The sequence below is a fragment of the Paramisgurnus dabryanus genome, chromosome 10, assembly GCF_030506205.2.
Source record: "Paramisgurnus dabryanus chromosome 10, PD_genome_1.1, whole genome shotgun sequence".
Classification (NCBI taxonomy): Eukaryota; Metazoa; Chordata; class Actinopteri; order Cypriniformes; family Cobitidae; genus Paramisgurnus; species Paramisgurnus dabryanus.
This window is the reverse complement of record NC_133346.1, coordinates 4,679,280-4,705,306: the sequence shown is the minus strand read 5'-3', so window position 1 is coordinate 4,705,306 and position 26,027 is coordinate 4,679,280. Positions and strand designations below refer to the sequence as shown.

At 37.0% G+C, this 26,027-nt stretch overlaps 4 protein-coding genes across 5 annotated transcripts; 2 read left to right on the top strand and 2 right to left on the bottom strand.

Moving 5' to 3' along the window:
* The first annotated feature begins 37 nt into the window (after positions 1-37).
* orai1b (ORAI calcium release-activated calcium modulator 1b) lies at positions 38-4,529 on the top strand. Its single transcript, XM_065261815.1, has 2 exons — positions 38-169; positions 2,704-4,529. The coding sequence occupies exons 1-2, from the start codon at positions 56-58 to the stop codon at positions 3,250-3,252; spliced, it is 663 nt and encodes a 220-aa protein (XP_065117887.1). The 5' UTR covers positions 38-55; the 3' UTR covers positions 3,253-4,529.
* On the bottom strand, positions 3,436-8,144 carry morn3 (MORN repeat containing 3). Of its 2 annotated transcripts, none has more exons than XM_065261802.2 (6): positions 7,890-8,144; positions 6,557-6,702; positions 6,050-6,207; positions 5,819-5,978; positions 5,535-5,719; positions 3,436-5,279 (listed from the first exon to the last, which is right to left on the bottom strand). In XM_065261802.2, the coding sequence occupies exons 2-6, from the start codon at positions 6,699-6,701 to the stop codon at positions 5,187-5,189; spliced, it is 741 nt and encodes a 246-aa protein (XP_065117874.1). In that variant the 5' UTR covers position 6,702; positions 7,890-8,144; the 3' UTR covers positions 3,436-5,186. The 2 variants fall into 2 exon arrangements, with proteins under 2 accessions (XP_065117874.1, XP_065117867.1); XM_065261795.2 differs by lacking the exon at positions 7,890-8,144 and adding an exon at positions 7,256-7,459.
* On the top strand, positions 7,538-14,991 carry tmem120b (transmembrane protein 120B). The gene is made up of 12 exons (XM_065261783.1): positions 7,538-7,670; positions 9,778-9,896; positions 10,007-10,123; positions 10,199-10,258; positions 10,335-10,430; positions 10,515-10,604; positions 11,410-11,475; positions 11,562-11,623; positions 12,369-12,461; positions 12,566-12,630; positions 13,093-13,161; positions 13,608-14,991. The coding sequence occupies exons 1-12, from the start codon at positions 7,608-7,610 to the stop codon at positions 13,719-13,721; spliced, it is 1,014 nt and encodes a 337-aa protein (XP_065117855.1). The 5' UTR covers positions 7,538-7,607; the 3' UTR covers positions 13,722-14,991.
* Positions 14,992-16,200: 1,209 nt separating this feature from the next.
* Positions 16,201-23,690, bottom strand: rhof (ras homolog family member F). Its single transcript, XM_065261849.2, has 5 exons — positions 23,405-23,690; positions 22,786-22,873; positions 21,555-21,664; positions 18,202-18,336; positions 16,201-18,107 (listed from the first exon to the last, which is right to left on the bottom strand). The coding sequence occupies exons 1-5, from the start codon at positions 23,531-23,533 to the stop codon at positions 17,940-17,942; spliced, it is 630 nt and encodes a 209-aa protein (XP_065117921.1). The 5' UTR covers positions 23,534-23,690; the 3' UTR covers positions 16,201-17,939.
* Between the last annotated feature and the right edge of the window lie 2,337 nt (positions 23,691-26,027).

The following is a 26,027-nucleotide window of genomic DNA, read 5'->3' as shown; positions in this document are numbered from 1 at the left end:
GAATCTCGTGAATCTATCACTCGGTTAGCTTTTCATAAACATTCGTCGGAGAATCATGAGTCGAAACGAGCACTCGTTACAGGCTCTGTCGTGGAGAAAGCTTTATCTGAGCCGAGCGAAACTCAAAGCCTCCAGTCGCACGTCGGCTCTTTTATCAGGTTTCGCAATGGTGAGTTCCAACTTACAGCTGTTGTGTAGGCTATTTACTCGGGTTGATGTCCAACAGGTCGCGTTTGGAGTATAATCTTAATGTTAGAAAGAATGCGCGTGCATGCGCATAACAACGCTGGGTGGCTTGATTGATTTTAGTTTGGTTTGCATAGTAATGGATTGAACTGGGAAGTCTTTCAAGTGCACAAGCGCACAAAACTGACATCCGCAGTTGTTTTGCTTGTACTTGAAGACTATAAACGACTGAGGGGTTATGACCGGATGTCAACCGGATGTATCAAACATCTTCTGCATTACTTTGCTGCCTATAATAAGTGCTATACACAGTACACTTAAAAGTGTGCATACTCTGTAGTAAATATGATAATGCTTAAAGTTTGTGCAACCAAATTTAATTGTGAGGAAACAAATTATACATAACTGACACATGTTTCACATTCTTTCTGGGAAAATAAATTGTCTCACCATTCTCTCTGCTATCTCCATCAACCTAAAGCTTTGATTTGCATAACTATTTGTAGTATTCAGTTATTGCAAACCATTGCGACATGCAAGTTTGCAATATGTCGATCATTTCACTATATCTTGAAGCTTTACTCTGGAGATACCCCTTTAAATCTCCAAGTTCTGCTATGTACTCTTAAATGGATAGTTCACCCAAAAAGTTTGTCATCATTTACTCAATCTCATGTTGTTACAACCTATAGTATAATTTCTTTGCTCTGCTGAATACAAAGATGTTTTGAGCAATGTTTGTTACCAAAACTTTTTCAGGCACCATTGACTTCCATAGTATTTTTCTTTCCTACTATGGAAGTCAATGGTGCTTCTGTTGTTGCTTTATTACAAATATCTTCCTTTGTGTTTAGCAAAACAAATTAATTATTACAGGTTTGTAACAACTTGAGGGTGAGTAAATTATGACAGAATTTTAATTTTTGAGTATTTCTTTAATTTTAGTATTTTCATGTTTCACAATGTTAGTTATAGTATGTACAATTAGTTGTGCCAGCTAGGAAATGTTTAAGAGAAAAACATACATTGATATTTAAAAAAAAAAAACACACTACTTTATAGTGTTAGGACAATATGTTGCAGAGGCCGATATTTGGATTTTTTTATCATTGACATCAGCCGATAAATCTTTTCAATCGGCCAGTAAATTTCTCTATTACTTAAATTTGATGTTTGTATTTGTGCTGCCTCTTGTTTAGTCGCGACTAATCGTTTGCAGAATAAAAGTTTTAGTTTACATAATATATGTGTGTGTGCTGTGTATAATAATTGTGTATATATAAATACACACACATGCATGTTTAATTTTAAGAAAAAATTAACGACACCACACTAGTTCAACACACTTATTCAAACAGTACTGTGAGATGTCAGAAACACATAAATTATGTCTTGTAAATGTGTTTTAAGTATCTCAAAAGGGTATATTTTAGGGCTGGGCATAGATTAATCTAGATTAATCTCATACAAAATAAATGTAATTTTTTGCAAAATATATGAGTATGTGCTGCTGTGTGTAAATATTATATATATATTTAAACACACACACACACATACATGCACATACATTTAAGAAATGTTTTATTTATATATAGTTTTTTTTATTTATATATAATATAGAATTTATAAAAATACAAATGAATGTATATACACATGTAAATGTTTCTTAAATACATACATGAATGCGTGTGTATTTATACATAATAATTACACACAGCACAAACTCATATTAGGCAAAAAATTACTTTTATTTTGTATGAGATTAATCTATGCCCAGCTCTAGTATATTTATAAATATTTATCTATCAGCATCGGGCATAAAAGAAAACCCATATCGATCGACCACCACTACTTTGTTTCTTTTAAGAAGTAGTCAACCCCAAAATAAACATAGTTTTATTTTGATAACTCATTTGATGTTATTCACTCTTTGGTTGGATCTTTTAAAGCATAGTTCAAGAATAATGAAATATGCTCTTATTTACTTTACTTCAGTCCATCCATATGTAGGAGTAGTTTTATCTTTAGTAGAGCAAAGATTGTTTTAAGCTGAAACCGTGCCATCACTTTAAGAGTCGAAAAGCAGATACAGGCAGCACAAAATAAATCCTTGTGGCTCCTAGAGATATATTAAGGTATATATAGCATATGTGCTGGTATCTGAGCCACGAGGATACATTTTGTCTTGCACGTCGTCTTGGATGGCACGAGGGAGAGTAAATTAACAGCACGTTCATTATTCTGTGAACTACCTCTTACATGTATGCATTTGGCAGATGCTTTTATCCAAAGCGACTTACAATGGTGCCTTACTAGGTATACTATTTTGAAACACCAGGGTTTGAACCCACAACCTTTTGCGCTGCTCATGCAATGCTCTACCACTGAACTATACAGGAGAAAAGGCTTGTAGTTTTGTACTGGTTTTTGTAACTAATTATTTTGCACTAGTTGCGCATGTGCATCAAAGTGACACAACCAGATTTTGCTTTACCTTTGCTGCTTCTTGTTTAACAGGTGGCCATGGTAGAAGTACAGCTTGATACCAATCACGACTATCCACCAGGACTGCTTATTTCTTTCAGCGCCTGCACCACTGTGCTGGTGGCCGTCCACCTGTTCGCCCTGATGGTGAGCACTTGCATCCTACCCAACATCGAAGCGGTCAGCAACGTGCACAACCTCAACTCGGTGATGGAATCGCCTCACGAGAGAATGCATCGCCACATCGAGCTGGCCTGGGCTTTTTCTACCGTCATTGGAACGTTGCTTTTCCTGGCCGAAGTGGTCTTGTTGTGCTGGGTCAAGTTTTTGCCCATTAAGCCGAAAAACCAGAAAAATGATACCATCTCCGCCGGGGTGGCTGCCGCGATCACGTCTACCTCCATCATGGTGCCTTTCGGATTGATTTTTATCGTTTTCGCTGTGCATTTCTACCGCTCGCTGGTCAGCCACAAGACTGACAGGCAGTTTCGAGAGTTGGAGGAGCTGGAGGACTTGCAAAATGAGCTGGACCATAGAGGAGATGCGTCTACCTTACAATCTCCAAGTTCCCTTTACCCTTAACTTTGAGTTTGGGAAAGAGCAACGGTTCATATGTAAAGTTTTAAAACAAGATATTGATCTATTTGTTGCATGTTGACTCCAAAGTGTCTAGATTTATATGTGTAAACTGTTTCGAAGAGCTCAGATGCAAAATGTGTCTTGACATGTTTTCTTGTAAATTAGTTTTTTTTTTTTATCAGACTCTTAATGGATTCTGCCAACAAACCGGTATTTCTGACCTGAGGCCTCATTCTGGGATTAAGCAAATTTGAAGTAAACATATTTAATGAACATATAACACCTGCTGAGAGCGTTCGGTTAATATCTTGATTTTATTTTTGACAAAGGTGGCGTTTAGTGGCCCTTTCATCTGAGCTCCACATTTATTTGAGCTTAGATTGAACTATGAAAGCATGCACTGCAAACTATTTTAGTCGTTTCTATTTAATTCCTTCTTTTTACACCACAGAGAGTCTTTTATTTTCAGTATGTCAGCTGTGCCAACTTTGTTTTTAGGCAAGCTACAGTCTTAACAGTGCAGCATGTCATTTTTGTACCACTGGATATCACCAGATCAGTTTGCAAAAAATTGAAACAAAAGTTACCACTAGTTGAACCAGCATTGCGTTATCACACAATAATGCTTATAGTTGTCTCTGCATATTATGATAGATAAGATGTTTACAAAAACACAGTTTTGGGTAAACCCCAAAGATCGTACAAGACTACTGCTAATATTTTTTTAACACTGATGAGAACTTAATATACATTTTGTGAATGTACAGGGGACACTTTCATTACTATCTGACCAAAACATTTTTTACGGCAGGTGTTTTGAATCAGGGCTTTGCTGAATAATGGCTCAAACCCAAAATATTGGTCTTACTATCACTCCCTTAGATCTTTTTCATAACCCCCTTAAACTGATAGAAATGAAGGCACTTTATACAATAGTATCATGTTTGTTTAACCTTTTCAGTACCATTTGAATGTCTTATTAAAGGGATCTTTATTCATTTTAAGATTTGAACCAAGCACTTAGTGTTTTCAGCATTGGTAAGATTGTATAATTGCATTGGGAAAGTGTTTAGCATAAGATGCTACAAGAAGTGATTGGCAACATTGCCTTTTAATGATCGTGTTGCCAATTACAGTTCAAATGTGAAATACTTATGTTTAAAATCTTGGTGAATTCTGACACACTTGTTGTAAGTGCACATCATATCCTGGGATTTTATTGGTCTCCATTAATTATATTTTGAGCAAAGTCTTAAATAAACTTCAACCATACTCCAACATATACACCATTTTGTTTATCTTTGTATTGTGAAAGTGAAATTGTAATTGAAGAGCTCAGATGCAAAACCCTCTGAGTGTGTCTGACATCTTTTTTTGTCAGACTCTTTATGGATTCTGCCACTGGTATTTCTAAAAGGCCTGAGGCCAGAATTAAAGGGATAGTTCACCCAAAAATGAAAATTCTGTCATTTTCTCATCCTCATGTTCTAAATCTGTATGAATTTCTTTTTTCTGATGAACACAAAATTAGATATTTTGATAAATCATGGTAAGCACACAGCTGATTGTAACCATTGACTTCCATAGTATGAAAAACAAATATGATGGAATTCATTAATTTATCAAAATATCTTTTTTTGTGTTCATCAGAAAAAAGAAACTCATACAGGTTTAAAACAAACATGAGGATGAGAAAATGATGGCAGAATTTTCATTTTTGGGTGAACTATCCTTTAGGCAGATTTGAAGTGACAGAAGTGGCATTTAGAGGCTTTTGCATCCAAGCTTCTCCATTGTAATTGATGCATAATGTACCAACAGCTATTTGTGCAAAAGGTTTTTAATATTAATGGAAAGGATAATAAACATCAAGAGTTTCCCTTCATTTCAGGACACAAAATACTGTCCTGTTACATACTGTCTAGCAGCCGTATAGCTTATGGAAAAGTGCCCGTTGTTGATTTTCCTTCATCCTCAGTGAGATTTGATTGTGCCTCCATCAGTACAGACTGTGCATCTATTAAGCAAACCTTAGAGATGAAAAAAATATATATTTACAAAGTGCTCCAGCATTTGCACTATGTAGCAAGCAATCATTAAAAAGACAACACTACTCCATCTAGACACTGCTGAACAACGGAATAATACTTGTGCCGCTCGCTTTTACAATAGTCAAAACCAATGAGGTTATATTTGCATTTTGTTGTACTGTTAAAATGTAAATCAGCTCATGCAAACTAGCATGCAAGTTACCTAGACATCCTGCATCAATGCATAGCATTTACCTTGGGAATCGGATACATAGTTGGATTAAGTGCTGTTTCTCTTCCAAAATCAGACAGTGTTCCAGATTTTGCAACGCCGTCGACCCAAAGGCCTTCGTACAGCTGACCTCTATCCAGATAGAAGAACTTGCCGTGGCCATTCTTCTTTCCATCCCGCCACGCGCCCTCGTAACGGTTTCCATTTGCTTCATCAAGAAAGGTAGAAATCCATGTTTTATACATTTAAATAAGAGGCTAAATGAATGCTATACAGTAATGAGAAATTGCATGAAAGTGTTTAATACCAAGCAGCAGTACACCCTGTCCATCATGCTTATCCTTCAGCCATTCGCCTTCATAGACTTCCCCATTTTCATACTGCATTCTTCCCCATCCAGCTCTCTGATCTTTACTCCAATGGCCTTCATAGAAAGCCAGTGGACTGTAGAAATACGTCCCAACACCCTTTAAATGAACAATATTGATTTTACATTCTGAATCTGGCCTTTATCTTACCAGAACTCTTTCAAACCTACCTCTTTCTTGTCATTTTGCCAGCCACCTGCATACACCCTCACATACTCTTTCTGCTCACGGTGAAACTTGGTGAGCACTCCGTACCCATGGCGCTTTCCAAAGCTCCACTCCCCATCATAGATTATTCCTGTTTTCTTCCAAACTTGCATTCCATTTCCTTATCAGAGTAAAAGCTATACTTGAGAACATTTGTTTAATGGATGAAACCGAACTCTTATTCTGCCAAGCCTGTCCTTGAGAGCACACTAAAGTGTAATTCACACCACCTTAAAGATCTAAATAACAAAGTCAATTAAATAAAGGCATGTGCACTAAAACTCCCAGGGGGAAGCAATATTTATCTCGAGGCTTCTTAAAATACATCGTCTACCAGTGTGAACCGCAAGGCCTGCAAAGTTTTTACGTTAATGCATTTGGCAGATGCTTTTATCTAAAGCCATTCATGATGGATTCTATACATCTTTACATTTTGTAATCAGTCAGGGTGTTATAAGTCTATACTTTACCATGTTTCTTATTGTCCAACCATTCGCCTCTGTACCGATCTCCATTGGCTGAATAGACTGTGTGGAGCAGTCCACATTTTTGGGCTTTTTTGTCCCATTGTTTTACAGGTGGTTCAGTAGTCCGGGGTTTCTTTAAAAAAGGCATGCTGCAAATAAAATAAAATAGTACATAATTAGCATCACAAAGAAAGCTACAAAACACCTTTGTTTTTTGTTTTTAACCAAAAAAGCAGGGTACTACTATGTTATGGACATGATGTGGAGTTATTGCATTTGATTTTTGGATTTTACACAGTATTTAATTAAGGCAGGAGCATAGTGAGAACAACAACATATTATGACTGACTAAAGTGCAACTAAAGTGTTTTGACAATATTCAACAGCCCCTTCCACTTAATTTTATGTTTATGCGGCGCCACAAGAACCGACATGAAAATGACGTCAAAGTACCGCGAGAGCGATCGAGAAAACGTACAGAGGAGTCTGCTTTCAAATCGCTCTCGCGGAACTTTGACGTCATCCACTTGTCGGTTTTTGCAGCGCCGCATGAAGCCATCTTTTTACCTTACACTTACACCTTGATTTTTTTTTCTAAACAAGATTTAATTATAACAATGCTTAAAGATACGATAGCCATCATTTCATGGATAACTAATAATAGGTAAATAATTAATAGAAAAATAAATACCACAGTATTACCTGATCCCATTTGTGACCAGCTCCACTGTCCTGACCACTACACTTTAAGCTCACCAGACGTCTGAGAGGAACAAAACTACCCACACGTTAATATTTTAACATTTAAAATATACATCTAACATTCCTCTTCAGTCCTCTCATGAGTATTCGTGTATATGGTAACCGCGCAACCACCCTCGACCAATCATATTAACGCTTGCAGGCGCTCCCTCTCGCTACGTGGCGATGTTGTTCACGGAATCTCATACTCGCTTCTGATTGGGGGATGGCGAACAAGAGGAGGTGGTTTAAATACCTGCAGCGCCCATTAGCGGTAGTGTGCGGCAGAGCAGCGGGAACGCAGACGGGTACAATGTCACTGGAGAGATGTCAAAGTGAATGGAAAGAAATAGAGCAAGAATATGAACAATTACAGGTTTGAACTGAACGAATGTGTGTTGTTTGCGTCTTTCGATAGCCAAGTGATTAACCACGTGTTAGTTCTAAATCGTAATGGGTTTGTTTATGATGTAGCTAACAGGCTATAGCCTTCTTTTGTTGCTGTACATGTGTACATTTCAGTCAGCAACAGTGCTTTAAATTATACTGAAAATAGTATTTGTGTAGCTTATGTGATTGAGATATGAATACGTACGTGTGGTTTTGGTGTGTTAGTTGAGCAGATCAGATAATGATTCAAGAGTTTTACTAGATAAACCAGGTTAGATGTTAACTAGAGTGGAGTTATTGCTCAACTGTTAAAAATGCAGTTCACTCGTATAATCGATCAGGGGCAGATTAATGATGAAGCTTAACGCATTTATTCATCTATAAAAGTACCACAGTGCTACTACAAATCTTCGGGCACCATTGCAATGCTTTATATTTTTGGATGAAGTACCATGTAAATGTCATGGTGCATGAATATGCTGTTATTTAGTTTAAAAGCACTATAACAGCATAACCATCATTGCATCATGGTATTCCTACAGTAACTTCATGCAAGGATTGACAGAAAAGTAACTGCATACCTGCCATGCATATTATTGGGAAAGATTGGTATATAGACCCACGCTTAAAATAACCCTAATGGTTCACATCATGCCTAAAATGCCCTTGCTAAAGTTGGTATGCGCCCCTTTAAAGTATATGCCCACCCTAACCCAAAGCCGACGTTAGGGGTGTGTGCTCTTGAAAGCGGACATATGTGCAGGGTTCCCACGAGTCCTTGAAAGTTTGTGAATCTGGGGGAAAAATTCAAGTCCCTGAGAAGTTTTTGAAAATATACATACATAGATACAGGTCATTGAAAGTGCTTGAATCTATTTTATGCAAGAAGTTTTCTGGAAAAAAATCCTTATTATTCCCTGTGTAGTGTAGGATAATATCATACAATTTCTAGACTTTTTAAGCACACGTGCTAAACTGTTCGCTTTAAATGCTTATATCTTCTGTATGCGTATGTTGATTCATACCAAAATGCTTTTTTGCATAGTTGTGTTTGACACATGAAAACGTCTCGGGTTACGTATGTAACTGTTGTTCCCTGATAAGGGAACGAGACGCTGCGTCTCCCTTGCCAAACTTCCTGCGTCCCTGTAACGCCGTCTTTGGCAATATTTCAGATAGCGATATACTTCCTGGCTCCTGCATCACCCTGTATTGTCGTTAAGCCTCACCATTGGTTGAATTTGATATACACATTCAGACGCACTTATCCCTGGAGGCGTCCCCAAAGTGTCACCGCAGTGACGCAGCGTGAGTTCCCTCGAAAGGGAACTGTAACAATGTATCTTAAAAGGTAACACGATGTAACCTTGCTCTCACTTGAAATGTCTCCCCACATTTAGTCCTTGAATTTGAGGGTATTGGACCTGGAAAGTCCTTGAAAGGCCCTTGAATTTGAAGTTTTTTTTTAAAGATGTAAAATATGAGCTGATAAAATGCAAACGCTGATCGCCATGATGGTGGTTTGTTGAATTTAAACTCAATTGTGTTGTCAATATTTTTTTGTCTCTTCTCTCTGCACTTAATGGCAGTGCCGTGGTTGGATAGTGCAGATTAAGGGGTGGTATTATTATAATAAGATCCACTTATGACATCACAAGGGGAGCCACATTTCAATTACGTATTTTGACATGCTTGCAGGGAATGTTTACCAAAACTAAGTTACTGGGTTGATCTTTATTACATTTTCTAAGTTGATGGAGGCACTGGGAACCCAATTATAGCCCTTAAACGTGAAAAAAGTCTGATTTTAGCTGTAGATAGTGGTTTCACAGATCATGTATTCGCTGATGTTGGGATTTTAAACTCATTTCATTCAAGTAAAAATAGCCAGACAGGCTATTCAAAAGAGACATAATGCAGGGAGGGACAAGATTTTGTCATTTGAATTGTTAGGATGACGCGGTTTTAAAATAACAGGTGTATAAAAATAACAGGGCTTGGTTGAAGAGGTGGAGCAATTTTTTACATTTGTAATGAACGCTATACACATGTATATTTAAAAACAGGTTTCTTTACATTCATTTTTCCTTTAGGAAACACACAAAGTCTACAGACAGAAGCTAGAGGAACTGACAAACCTCCAGGCATTATGCAACAATGCCATTGGCAAACAGAGAAAAGGTCTTAAAGAACTCAAGCAAAGTCTGCATAAGTATGTGCCACATTTTTCATGTTATCCAAAATCTTTGTTGTTTATCTTCATTGTTTTGTGCACGTTCACAACGATCTGATGCATCTATTTCCTCTTTCTTCTTTGTGTAGGTGTGCAAGTTCGCGGAGCGACAAAGAATCTGAAGATTTAAATGACCTACAAGTCCGAATTAAAGAGAGGCAAAATGTCTTTTTTGACATGGAGGCCTATTTGCCAAAGAAAAATGGGTCAGTTGTGATACTTCTCATTGTGTATTTTGAGAGATTTCCTCCTGTATTAAAATAGTTCTCATTTCTTTACAGGTTATACTTAAATTTGGTCCTGGGAAATGTGAACGTTACACTGCTCAGCAACCAAGCCAAGTAAGTCTGAAGTCGGTCATTTAAACAGCCAAGAAACTTTCCTGATATAATCGTACTGACTTTGTTTTTGAAACAGGTTCGCGTACAAAGATGAATATGAAAAGTTCAAACTTTATATGACTATAATACTATTGTTCGGTGCCGTCACATGCCTCTTCTTTCTCAACTATCGGTGAGTTTGGAGATATGTTATGTCAAGAATTAACATTCATACGGCTTTTGAACTGTAATATGGATATGTAATATTTCTTCACAGGGTTTTCGATGAGATCTTAAACTTTTTATTGGTTTGGTACTATTGCACATTGACAATAAGGGAAAGTATCTTGATGAGCAACGGCTCACGGTAAGTTTATCTACATTCATGCATTTAACAGATGCTTTATTTCGCAGTGCACACTTACATTTTCAGTTGCTAAACTTGGATGTTTCACTGATATTTTATTATTTTGCGGTTATGAAAATTGTGTGGCTAACAGTTTTCTGAAGTTGAGTTGCATTTCCTGCTTTCAAGTATTTTTTTTATATCACTTAGTGTTTAGTTTCCATTATCCTTCAAATTGAAATGGCGAATTGAAATTGAAACATGGCAATAAACTCTCATATATTGCAAAAAAGTTTTTATGCTCTGGTGAGGTGGTTTTTCAGGCAATTCGGAAAAAAAATAATATTGCAAAACTACAATGGAAACATTTAAAGGTCACATGATCATTCTTAAAATATGCCATGATATGTTTGGATGGAGGACAAGATGGAAGAGGTGTGTTCGACTTCTTCATGCAGCGTCACAAGAACTGATGTCATCCGCATGTCAGTATGCGCATCAGCGTATGAAGTCGAATACACCCAACGGCATGGTTTTTGTAATGACTTATCGCGAGACAACAAAATTATGTTTAAGTCGCATAACATCGTGTTATGCAATTGTGTTGCGTTAATGGAAGCACTGTCATTTCGCAATTGTTTTTTGTCGACGTTTAGAAAATACTGCAGAGTCTGCAGGTCTTTAATGGAAATGCAGCTATTGTCTCTTTGCTGTAATATATAAAATATATTTTTTTATTGGCTTGGGAAGTAGATATACCCATACACCCCGAAAAAAATTCTTTATATAGTTTGGTTTTGATTATTGCATTTTTATATTCCTGTAGAATCAAAGGCTGGTGGGTTTTACATCATTATGTCTCAACCTTTTTATCAGGAGTCATGTTGACATGGTAAGTAAGTAACAATTCTCATTCTAATCCATTCTAAAAATATTAAATTTAGTTTGTATTTGTTGTTTGACTTTTTTTCTTACTAGGCCAGAAGGTCTAATGTATCAGATGTTCAGAAGTCAGTTCTTGGCCTTCTCCATTTATCAAAGTATGTGGGCTTGTTTTAAGGAGAAAAAAGGAAAAAGGTGTCATCATTTACTCGCCCTCAAGTTGTTCCAAACCAGTGGCCGGACTTCTTTTTTGAGGGCGCACGATGCGAAGTTCGTCACAATGTATGTAGCCCGTCATGTGTGTGGTTCGTTATTTCAAAATATGCGTCCTGTACGTCGAGTTTCAAAATAAGTGCCTGATTCAGAGTCTAAAGGGTTTATGATAAAAGAGACGCTCGCGTTTGCCAGATCCTCGCATAATCAGAGTTTGCTGGTAAGGGAGTGTCTTGCGTGTATTTTGTGAACGTGAGCGTCTCTTTAATCGTAAACAGTTTTGTGACAACACGTGATGCACATGGTTCACATAACGCATATTTTGAAAACACGGCAACACGCATAACACATGTTTTGAATTTTCGCTCCTCGGAAAAGCAGTCACGAGCCGCCACTCATCCAGACCTGTATGAATTTATTTGTTCTGCTGAATAAAAATGAAGATATTTTGAAGAATTTAAAAAGTCCAACAGATGTGGGGCACCATTGACTTCTATAGTAGAAGTAAATGGTGCCCCAGATCTGTTTTTCAAAATATCTTCATTTGTATTCAGCAGAACAAATAAATTCATACAGGTTGGGAACAACTTGAGGGTGAGTAAATGATGACAGCATTTTATCTTTTCTTAATGTAATAAGAGTTGATCGATATATTGGCTCCTGTTAAGCAGTTTCTTGTTTATTTGGCAGGTTGTGTGCAGTTTCTTCAGTATTATTATCAGAGCGGTTGCTTGTATCGGTTACGAGCTCTGGGTGAAAGAAACCAGCTGGACCTTACAGTTGGTAAGTATTCAGATGCTCGACTTGAATCGAAAGAGTCACACTACAGATGATGAGTAGACTAAATTCAGATCTCGAATGTTTTAAATCGTTTGTTTCTTTTGCAGAAGGTTTTCAGTCGTGGATGTGGAGAGGACTCACGTTTATTCTTCCATTTCTATTTTTTGGCCATGTAAGTACCAGCGGTTATTTTGTTTTATCAAAATTAGACATTAATAAGAACCGGGGAATTGCATAAGTGCCTAGCTATTCATAAAGATACCCACTTAGCATATCCTAATAGGCAAAATATTCATGCATCTTATGCTATGTACACACCAAACATGGAGCAACGCGTTACTCGCTCTAGATTACCCGTGGGATTAAACTTCGTGTCATGCGAAAATTTTGCTCTCGTTGAATATTTTCAGGAGAATAGTGCGTGTTTTAGCGTTTTGTCATTCGTGTCGCTACACGAGAGGATGCGTCTGATCGCGTCTTTGCATTGACTTTGTATGTAATCTACTCACGCAAATTGTTGAACTCGCGTCTGGTGTGAACCCACAGTAAGACAGTAGCTCATGTGATGTTCACAATTGTCTGGATCTTCCCATCTATAAATAATTTTAAGTTTTATTTTCTCCCCTTCGGACAGTTTTGGCAGCTGTACAATGCTGTGACACTTTTTAAGCTTTCTGCCCATGAGGACTGCAGAGAATGGCAGGTAAGGCCATAAAGTATTTGACTAAGAAATGGATTATGTGTGTCACAAAATAAACCCCAAGGTGAACTTTAAATCTGCAATCTGTAACTTGTTTTGGTTAAAATGAAATCGGAATCTGTTATTGAGCATGCACATAAATCTGCAAGCTTGCACTGTTGTGTAAGATTTTGTGGGTAATGAAAGCTTGACTTCATTTTACTTCACCCCATATATTTAGTAATTTGCAAAAACTTTCAAAGTAACTTGCAATTTTGTTTTAAAACAGAGATGACGACTTACAGAAGTTACAGATTGCAGCTTTAAAAAAAATTATAATTTGTCTGCAGAATGCAGCGATTGACCAATCAGAATCAGCCGTGTGATAAGTAGGATTTGTTTTCCAGTTGGACAAAGAAGGAATGAAGATTTTTGCACATTTTATTGACCTCATTTCTTTTGTATTGCAGGTGTTCATGATGGCCTTGACGTTTCTCGTCTTGTTTCTTGGAAATTTTCTCACTACTCTGAAAGTGGTCCACCATAAAATCCAGAAGAACAAAGGCAAGGTCAAAACCAACTGATTGGAGGGCCAATTGCAGAACACACAGACCTCATGCAAAACGCACAAAACTGTTTTGTCTGGGTGTCCAGGAGCTGTTTTGAAAGGGGGGTCAAATGCTGCCACCTCCCAGAAACAACATCATCATCATCATCATCAGCTGCGATGGATGCTCAAGATAATGTCACGTCGCCCTTTCGTCTACTGTGTTATTTATGCAATATCAGCTATCAGAGGCGCTAACCACTAAAAACCATCGGAGTTGCAAACACTAAATCCTCAATACCAGAAGACTTCGATTCATTTTTATTTTGCTCCCGTGCATGTTTACAAAAGCCACATTTTAACTTTATGCAATGCAGCTGGAAGGTTGTAGTACATTGCGAGGATTTTTGCGTTACTGTTTTTAATAAAGCTAGATAGTCATTAACTTGCAACAGACCAAGACTTGCTCTCCGAGAAACATTTAAACTAAAGCATACTTCGTATTTTAATAAAAGGACGAGTGCGTTTCTGCACGTTTTGGCTTGTCGGTGAATCTATTGAGAAATCTTGGAACAAATCGTGGTCACGTGACGTGTTGTGACACCTTAAAAATATGGATTTGCATTTTAAATAATGGCAATAAAGCTCCATTAATGTTTCTGAGTCAATTTGGATAATTTCTGTTGCTTTGTAGTTTCCACCTATATTCAAAAGTGTAGATATTCAGCTGAATTAAAAATGATCAGGTTAAAACGCTGAATAACTTGCATAATGTGTTGTTGATTTTATTTTTATTTTTTTTAAGGATGCTGTTACAATTACATCTGCTGTGATAAGGTGAGCTGGTTCTTAATCGTGTATGATTGTGCTCACAAATGTAACGTGTACATTTACTGTCCATTGTAAGATGTCAAATGGGATTTATAGTTGCTTATGGCTTCATTGACGAAACCTTACTACATTATAACACAGCCGAGTAGTGAAAGAAGTAACTAAATTCTGCCTTAATGCTCTTAGTTATTGCCTGTTCACACCTGGTTTTAGTTCGTGACAAAATCATGGTTTTCTGAATTATTTTCTCCATCGACTGTATTTAAAAGAAAAAGCTGTACTTAAAGGGACAGTGATCCTATGTCATATTTGTTAACACTGTGTATGTTTTGTTATGTGTTAAAATCACTATGTGCACTTTTGGCTTGAATATAAATCAAAGAGCCTTGAACTGGAATAAAACATTTCTAGAAAATCAATCTGAATTTCCATTCACCGTCCACTGTTACAAGGCAAATAAAATCAATATGATGCAACCTGTGGCTGAGTGTTATTTATACAATCACCAGCAGAGGGCAGAAGGACTGGATTTCCTTGTTTAGGATTGAGTAGCTGATACAATAACTGTTTAAAGTGACAATTATGAGATATATAAATAACACAAATGTAATATTTTTCATTTATATAATTCACCATATGTGCATGCATATGCAAGTGTAAAATGTTGCGTAAATGACCACAAATTTTAAGTCAAAGAGACAGTTCAGTCTAGTAGTGTCACGCAACAACAAACCGAGGCTTCCGTTACTGCAGTCACATCCTGCTAAACAGGAGTTGTTGCACTAACCACAGTACAAACGTTATATTTTGACCAGGTTTGTTTTGCAGGAAAAGTAAAGATTCTTGGCAGTATCAAATTTGATGATTGTAACATTGAACATGAAACAAATGCACGATGGATACACACTAGAGCTGTCAAAGATTAATCGCGATTAATCGCATACAAAAAAGTTTGGTTTTGCATTTGGTGTGCACTTTGTGTGCAATTATTTTGTATATATAAATACACATACATGCATGTATTTAAAACATTTACATGTGTATACGTGAAGATATATAAAATAAATATAATTATAATAAAAATATATCTATATGCATGAATAAAATAAATAAATAAATTCTATTAAAAAAATGATATGTGTGTGTTTTTATATATACATAATAATTACACACAACACACACACAAATATATTATGCAAACACAAACTTTTATTGTGTATGCGATTAATCGCGATTAATCTTTTGTGGCCCTAACAAACACTAGATAGCCTAAAATATGGTTTCATTTGTTTATTTGTGCAATCTAAACACGGATTGGGACAGAAAATGGTTTACACTGTAGCTTACACACCAAAAATTTATTTTGCATAATTTATGTGTGTGCATTGTGTGTAATTAATTTGTATTTATAAATACACATGCATGTATCTACATGTGTATATATGAAGATATGTAAAATAAATATAATAATTTATATATATATATATATATATATATATATATATATATATATATAATGCATAAATAAAATAAATAAATAAATATTTATATGTGTTTGTTTTTATAAATACATAATAATAACACACAAATATATTATGCAAACACAAACATTTCTTTTGTATGCGATTAATCGCGATTAATCTTGTGTTGCCCTAATACACACACAAACACTATATAGCTTTAAATATGGTTTCACTTGTTTATTGGTGTAATCTAAACACGGATTGGGACAGAAAATGGTTTACACTGTAGCCTACACACAAAAAAACACTTTATTTGAACAGGTGAGTACTTTAAAAAGTGCTGGCCTATTTGTCAACCCACCGTTGACAAATAGGCCAGGAAAAGCAAAGACTCTTGGCAGTATTGAATTTGATGATTGTAACATTGAACATGAAACAAATGCACAATGGATACACACAAGAGCTGTCAAAAGATTAATCGTGATTAATCGCAAACAAAAAAGTTTGTTTTTGCATAATTTATGTGTGTGCATTGTGTGTAATTATTTTGTATTTATAAATACAAATGCATGTATCTACATGTGTATATATGAAGATATATAAAATAAATATAATAATTTATATATAAAATAAATATAATATATATATATATATATAAAATGCATAAATAAAATAAATAAATAAATATTTATATGTGTGTGTTTCATAATAATAACACACAACACACACAAATATATTATGCAAACACAAACATTTCTTTTGTATGCGATTAATCGCGATTAATCTTGTGCCGCCCTAATACACACACAAACACTATATAGCTTTAAATATGGTTTCACTTGTTTATTTGTGCAATCTAAACATTTGGTGGGACAGAAAATGGTTTACACTGTAGCCTACACAGAATAAAAATGCTTTTTTAACAGGTGAGTACTTTTAAAAAGTGCTGGCCTATTTGTTAACCCACTGTAGGGTAAAAAAAAAGGATAAACCCAGCCATTGGGTTTAAAAATATTAATATTTGAGGTTAAAACAACCCAACACAGGTCAAATTAAATTTCAAACGGTTGGGTTCATCGCTTTCTGGCCCAATGCTGGGCTGAAAATAATTTATAAATTGTTAAATGAAAAGAATAAAAATCCTTTGAAATGTGATCTACAAATTCATATTTCTAGAAAATAATGGAAACCAAGACAGCATTAACATAAAATGATCACAGTACTACCACGTACTATGGTAACACCATGGTATTCATACCATAGGTGTTCAATGTAAACACAATGTACATGAATATGGCATTCATTAAGTAGCATAGCGTAGATCTAAATTTTTGACACTTTAACTGTACCATGGTTCAACCACAGTAGGTTTTTGTGCAACTTTTACACAAACAGCAACTGTTGTGTATGAAAATCATGCAAATTGCACAACATTAACACATTACATCCCAGTGCACGATGTACAAGCAAGTGAACTTCAGTAGTTGTGTGCACTATCACAACAGACTACACCCTAAAAAAATGCCATTTTTTACACACCGTTCATGAGTCATAATGGATCAAACCCAGTCGTTGGGTTAAATTAAATTAACCCAGAAAGTGTTCATATTTGACCAAACAATGGATTAAAACAACCCAGCTTTGGTTAAATAACTTTTTTTGAGTGTAAATTGTTTGTGGACATCCCATAATCAGTCTGTGGTCTTTTCTGAAACAGCAGCAGCATTTACGTTAATTTTTCATCTCTTTGGATTCCCGTCTTTGGATTTTATCAGGTCGTATAGTCAAAAACATGCAAAGAAGGAAGTGGCTTAGTTCATTAAAATCCACGTGGTTCCCGCCGTCAGTCACTAAGCCGTGCATGTAAACCACATCCTTTCAGACGGCTCAGCCATTTTTTTTTCATTTGTTTTAAACATTCATTAAATATCACAAAAGTTAACATGTGTTTTATGCAGTGGTCACAGGATGCTGCAGCGTTTCCTCTTTTTTCGGGCGTGTCTTGCTTTGGCCCTGGCCGCTAACGCCCGCTTAGTGGCTTCTCTGAAAATGTCCTCTACGTTTTCTCTGTATTTAGCCGAACACTCCAGGTATACCTCAGCGTTCAGTTGCTTCTGGGTCTCTTCGCCCTGTTGAATGACAAATGAATGCAAGTCGATCATTTTGCAACAAAACCAAATGTGTAAATAAAGCTCTCTTTTGTGCATGTGTGTGCTGTAGTACCTGGATGTAGGTGATGGGAGCCATATCCAAGGCTTTGAGTTTTCTCATCTTCTCTTTATCCTTTCTGAGGTCCGTCTTGCATCCGATAAGGATAATAGGGGTGTCGCGGCAAAAATGATGGACCTCCGGGTACCACTGCCAGGGAGAGATAAAGCAGTTAAACACTGAATAGTCATCAAAACTATTACATTTTGGCCCTGAATTAATGCTCCTTTTCTTTGGCTCGCTGTTTGTTTTCAGTGACGAGCCATCGAAGTTGTGTGTAATGACCTCCTGTTCAGGTCAAAGTTTATCAGCTGGCCTGGGGGGAGATGTTTTTTCACTTTCACCGCAAACACAATCTTCTGTTTTGTTTTGGTTCAGTTTCTAGTAAAAGCATGGTTAATTTTCCTAAGGCCACTTTCTCTTAAATGTCGTTTCTAATGTTCTTAAGCAGAGATAAAATATACACAAGGGACTGATAAGTACTGACTTACAGTAAAAGTACTTAAAATGCTGTGTTTCTTACTAAGCGTTGTGTCAAACCTAGCCGTTGGGTTAAATAACCCAGAAAATGTGTATATTTGACCCAACAATGAGTTAAAACAACCCAGCTTTGGTTAAATTACAATCCAGCGGGTTGTGTTAGTCTCTTTTTGATCCAATGCTTGGTTTAAAAATAATTATATGTATATTATGTGAATTCTGGTTATTTAGCCCTGGAAAAAAAATTTATAAGAAATATTGTTCACATTTAAATCTAATTGTTTGTAGACATTAGTGTTTGAGCAAAGGTTAAGATATTGTTAAGATCAACAGTGTAAAACCATGCTTAAAGGTGCCAAAGAATGGAGTGAAATAATCTGTTAAAGGTGCAGTGTGTAAATTTTAGCGACATCTGGTGGTGAGGTTGCGAATTGCAACCAACAGTTCAGTCCACTGCTCACCCCTCACTTTTAAAACGCATAGAAAAGCTACAGTAGCTGCCACTGGAAAAACATGTCATTGACGTAGACAACTTAGCAAAAAAAGTTTATCCGTAAAGGGCTTCTGTAGAAACATGGCAGCACAAAATGGCGACTTCCACGTAAGGGGACCCTCGGTGTATGTAGATAAAAAGTCTCATTCTAAGGTAATAAAAACATAATGGGTTATTATAAAAAGGTCTTTATACACCACTGATAATATAGTTTTGGATATTATTTTGCATTTCTGTCAAGAAAAATTACACACTGCACCTTTAAATTGTTTTCTGATATCTACATAGAAGATATGTGACTTTATTAAGTGCAAAAATAATCCAGAAACGTTTACATGTCCATTTACAACTCTAGAATCTTATGCTACGTACACACCAAACGCGGGGCATCTCGTTACTCGCTCTAGATTACTAGCGCGATTTAACTTCGTGTCATGCGTTTGGGCAAATAGCGCGTGTTTTCGTGCCAAACGTGACGCCTCACGTGAGGACGCATCTGATCACATCTTTGCATTGACTTTGTATATAATCTACTCGCACAAATCGTTGAACTCGCGTCTGGAGTGAACCCACAGTAAGAATGAAAGAATGCTCTTATTATGAATCATGAATATTAATGTTGAGCTCTGCTCTGATTGGCTGTTTCTCAGAGCATCTCCTTTAGTAGCTCTGTGTGTGTAAACGGATCTTGGGCCCTATTTTAACGATCTGAAACGCAAGTGCGAAGCGCAAAGCGCAAGTGAGTTTGTGGGCGGATCTTGGGTGCTGTTGCTATTTTCCCGGCGGGAGAAATAACTCTTGCGCCAGGCGCAAATCAATAAGGGGTTGGTCTGAAGTAGGTTCATTATTCATAGGTGTGGTTTGGGCGTAACGTCAAATAAACCAATCAGAACGCTATCCAACATTCCCTTTAAACGCAAGTGCGCAAGTTCCATGGCGGGTTGCTATTATTATGACGGATTTACCAGGCGCACGCCAGGAGCGGTTCACAGCTGAGGAGACTGACGTTCTTGTAAGAGCAGTCAAAGACAGAGAAGTTGTTTTGTATGGGGATAGGAGAAACCCGCCCAAATCAGCGTAGGTTAAACAGGCGTGAGAGGAAATAGCCACAATTGTCTCATCAGCTGGCATCCCCATCGTTGCGCCAAGCGGGAATCCCAAGCTTGCCAGCATAAATCGTGCATGCCGTGTAACGGGAGGTGGATCTGCCTCTACACAGACACCAGCAGAGGACATCGTTGCGTCCACCCTCACCGCTGAAAGGGTTTGGGGGCTTTGAAATCGGACCCAAGAAACGCAAGCAAGGTCCAACCCCAAAGTAAACTTACAAATCAAGTTCATATACATTAAGGTTTCTTATGAAAACATTTAAATTATTATTTACATAAAATAAACGTAATACAGCCACACAACAAACTTATGAAAATATTTTAATCGTTGCATGAGAATTTTTTAACGCAGCCACACAATAAATAAAAACTATCACCACAATGCTCACCACTATGATTTCCCTTATCTCATGTGTTAATATTTTTTATTGTAACAATTTATGATTTACAAAAATAACTGTTGCATCTGTGTAGATTAGATAAGCAAAGTGTGTGCGCGTTGTGCACACTATACAATATTGTCAAGCATGCGCCCTTAAAATAGCATAATGAACAACGCGCAACGCGCCACTGACTTTAGACTATTTTTTTTTTGGTCAGTGGCGCAATTGTTTTTTGAAACTGCAAAATAGCATCAGGGATGGTTTGCGCCGGAACACGCCTCCTTTTTTGCGCTGAACCGCCCAGGGAGCACAAGTTCATTCCCTAGTTTGCCGACGTGCGTCTGTGGAGGGAAAAACCTGCTGTGCGCCGGTGCACAATACGAATGATACATGCGTCACTGACAAAGTCAATTGCGCTGGGTGCAAGATAGGGCCCCTTATGTTTGAGTCTGTATTAGACAAAGAATTTAAGAATTTAAGGAATAATCAATTGTTTGGAGATTGTTAATGGATGTTTCTGAGTCGTAAGTTTTTTTTTTTAAGTGTGGCCCTGTAAAACGTAGCTGTAACGTCAATAGTAGAACCTTAGCCTAAACGCTAGGCATACAGCGCTAACTCAGCAGCAGTAACAACTTTGTTTTTAGCATTGTAACAACATTATAATTAACGTGTATTTTAATGTTGGGGGTATACATCGCTACTGTAACGTCACAGTCAGTGTTATATTGAGATTGGCCTGTTTTTAAGCTGTCTTTTGCATGCATGAGGTTTACATAAGAAGGAGGAACCAATCGTGTTTGAGGAACTCTTATACAGAACTCTTATTATTCATCTATACAGTTTTTCATTCTATGGCACCTTTAATGCAGGCCTTTAGCCCTGTGCTGTTTTTAACCAATTCACCTTTATCGTGACATTGTCGAAAGATGTTGGATTAGTCACGTCGTAACAGATGATGACAAGGTTTACATCTTGATAGGAGAGAGGTCTCAATCGATCGTAGTCTTCTTGACCTGTAAATATGCACACAGCAGATTTGTATTAGAGGGAAACGATCTGTGGAAACTTAGCTGAAAATAGTACAGCATTATTTCGAGTGTTTCTATAGAGATGCTTCAGAAAAACACCTCAGATATTCGGTGCAGACTTCGACCACAGAGCGTTTTCTTATAAGTCCTATTTTATGAACAGAGTATTCAAAAAAACCACATCCTGACTTCAGCTTCCTGTTCCTGAGAGTCAAAGAGAGACTTGGGCAGCAGGGTGTCTCTGATAAGCAGTTGTGAAGCGGTAATATTTGTAGAAAGATATACAGATCTACTTCACAGAAATTAAAAAGAGGAAATCTGTAAGACTCGGTGCTTCTCAGAGGTCATAGACAGTAAATGAAAATGTAATTCGCTCAGTACGACATCATGACCACAATGTAGCTGTAGCCATAAAATGTCTGAATTATCACAGGGAAATAAAGTTTGACTCTTTCTGCTCTCTAAATAGATGCCATTGTAATCTGTTTTATGTCAACCTTAATATAAACCATGTAGTTTGACTGAATTATTTAAGTGTAAGCAAACAAAATATCAGAAAACAAACTAATTAAAAATATTTTCAATACATTTTCAGCATTCGTGGTTTTCAACTTGTTGCACCACATTCACAGACTGATTTTCATATTCACACTAAAAATGCTGGGTTGTTTCAACCCATGGTTTGGTCAAATATGGATAAACCCCACTGTCGGGTTCACCCAGAATTGAAATTTCATGTGACAAATATCAAAACGCCTCACATATTAGTTGAATGAACACTACATATTTTTTATGCATTTGGCAGATGCTTTTATCCAAAGTATGTGTGTTCCCTGGGTTCGAACCAATGACCTTTTGCACTGCTAATGCAATGCTCAAAAACTAAATATTAAATATTAATTTTTTTTAAAGATGAAACTATTTTTATTATTTACATTATGAACAAAGTCTCTTCTCAAAGATGTCAACTATGAACACGTAATAACCTCACACCCATTTTGTACTTAACATTCCTGCCTAAATATTCAATCAATGAACCTTAACACTAAATAAGATAATGGGCTGTTTGGAATCTTAAGGTGTGTCTCATGCCTTCAGATACTCACCTGCTGTATCGTAAAGGTTCAGCTGAATATCTTTACCTCCGTAAGACACAGTGGTGACATATTTGTCAAACACAGATGGTGCATATTTCTGTTGAATATAAACATGACATTAGAGCAGTACATGAATATGACAGATGATGATGGAAAGCGCAAAATTTTTTGGTTTCGGCAAACACACATTATAGTCACAATTTAGGCGTTGGCAGAAACTTTGTGATCTGAGACTGGAAAAGCTTGCTAAGGATGTTGTGTAAAAATGACGAACACATTTTGCAATATTTCCTTCTCTTAAAACTGTCAATGTATGTACCGGTAAAAACTATAATGTCAAGATGCTCAACAAATAAATACAATTGTATGTTGTTAAATTGCTTATTTGAACTTAAAGAAATAAAATCTTATTTTAATGTTACCGACAGCCACACTTTCACTGGAATTAAAATGCAATGAAAGTGAATGGTGACTGAGGTTGTGACTGTTGTCAGACCCCAACATTTGCCATTTTGTGCTCCACGAATAACTTATATTCGCATAAGTTTGACACAACAAATGTTTAAATAAATAAAAAATAAAAAATATTTTTGGATGTACTACCCCCCTTTAACCATCAAATGCCTACCTCTGGAAAGTCTCCTTTGGCATAGACCATGAGCAGTGATGTCTTTCCACAACCCCCATCTCCAACGATCACAATTTTAAGTTCATCCATATGAGTGCCATTGCCGGCTACAGTCCCGTTTTGTGTCATCTCCTTCAGTGAGGCCTCTGTGGCCGAGTCAGTTCCTCCGACAGGTGCCCACGTTCACAGAAGTGTTAAATAAATTCATTGGTAACAGTGTGAGCATATTGGGAGAGTAAAACTGTGTCAGGTAAGAATGCCGCTTTTCTGTGCTCACTTCCTCCTCCTCTTACTTACAATCATTTTTTTTTAAACCATGTGACTATGTTTTCAATAAACTAGATAAGCGTGTGTTTCCCTGTCTTCACATGTTGTCTATAGCATCACTAGGCGGAGTAAATAAAGGCTCGAGCACACCCTCAAGACAGTCATGAGTTTACTTTGGGCAAAGCTTAGGTACAATGAGTAAATCTTCATTTTTCACATTCTTTCGTCTCCAGAAGGTGGAGTGCACAGATGGAGACAGATGGATACGCTGGCTAGACTGTTGCTTTAAATAGTACATACTTGTATATGGCTATCACCTACAAAATATCATTGCATTTATTAATTTGCTTATGATCGAGACTCTGACAGTATAAGAGTAAGAATTTTATTTGTGGTTTTTTTTTTAACACAAGGTTTTAAGGTTGAGCTATATGGTAAATATAAGCTTGACATATCTGAATATCTGGTTTGGTAAGTGTATAATAACCTTTCTCTTTATTATTTTTTTTACCAATGAGATGCCACTACCCAATCTGATCATGTCCCACCTCCACTACAGCCAATGAGGAATTAGAAGAGGGTTGTTTGTCTCACCCAGACAGACCGGAGACATTAATGTCCCATCATATAAGTTGTTCCTAACAGATGGTAACTGATACAATCATCAACAGAGCCAGCAACAAAATAAATGAATTTTTAAAGGGGGGGGTCATTTATTATTAAAGTACCCATTCAGCACAGATAAACAGAGATGTGTGCCGATGGGCCCCTGTGGTCCCCTCATATCACCAGATGGTTATTTCATGAAGCCATGTATAATTGAAATGTAAATAAACAGTTTAAAACCCATTTAGTTTGGATTTGGCTTTATTGGTGGAAGATTACCATTGAACGACGATTGATGATCACATGCAAAAATGGATAAAATAATCAAATTAAACACAATGAGTATGCAAGTAAAGGAAGCTATTTATTAGGATAGGAAGATCTCTCTGTAACATACTTACCATTGAAAATTTTTTTTTTTTTAGAAAGCCATCATCTTATTCTTAATATAAATATTATAAATTAAATGAAATATTACTTAAATAATATCCCATCGTCTGGATCTTCATCTGTTCTTGGTTCCACTTTAAAGCACATTTAGCACACTACATAAAGACTCGTTCCCAGCCCATATACAAGCATTAAATTATATCCTCTAAATAAAATTGAAGACCTGGAAAGAAAAACATTATCTGAATGTCGAAATCTGGACGATGATCCACTCCAGCTGTCCAGCGCCCAGATGAAGCTCGCGTGGGGATTTGCTCTTTACGCACAAGTTGAGTAGCCTAACAACAAAATCTAAGCAAAAACACGGACTATGTGCTTCTTTATTCAGGTTTAAGCTGTAGCTCGGAAAAAGCTGACGTCCGCAGGTTACGAAGACAAAGAGGATTTTCCTCTGAACAGACGAGAGCCACAAAATGGCCTCGTGACCCGCTCGTGCGCTGTACTGGACGTCAGGAAACGGTGTGGTGAACACATTTCAGGTTTTTACTGTTATATTCTGACACCAGTGTTGCTTTTGGCTATGTGTCAGATTGACAAAGTCAACACAAACAGCGACGAAACACAAAAGCGAAACAATGTTACATTGGACGATTCTTGCGCAACGTTGATAAATTGGACCTGCAGTCGTCCCAAGCACACACAAAAGGGGGGACATCAAAGACAACGACCATCTGATGATGAGATGTTTGGGTAACTAATCGACACGCCTTTACACTTGTACTAATAGCCTATGCAAAATAACATTACCGCCAATTGTGCAAAACACGACAATTTGCACACAGCATGTGTTGCAAAAAAAGAATGTGACATTCACAAAAGATCTGAGATACCTATAGCGCCCCACAAAAACCCCAAAGTGTTCCTTTGTGCGCAATCCTGGTTTTATTTTCTCCTGCGTGCTTCACGTCAAATGATCCTCTGACGAATAAACTGCACCGAATGTTCTCGAAAGGGGGAAGACAGAGAACAGAGGGTTGAATATTCCTGTTGTGCTTGCTGATTGAAATACCACACAGTGCACAGAGTCTTTCTCCGACCTTAAATGGTTAGGTGGGTGCAGTTATATCCCGGACCCGTGGCATGCGTCCAAAGTCTCAGATTACTGCGTGTTTGTGCCACAGGGTTTCCAGCGCTTTGCACAGCGCGGACGTCGAGTGCGCTTTTACGCAGAAGATATTACTGCTCAGATAAGACAGTTTTATGCAATATCCTGCCTTCTCAAACATGAAAGCATTCTGCGTACTAAGCTTGTTTGTTTGTGAGCATGTCACATTTGTTAAAACGACCGACAACAACCTCG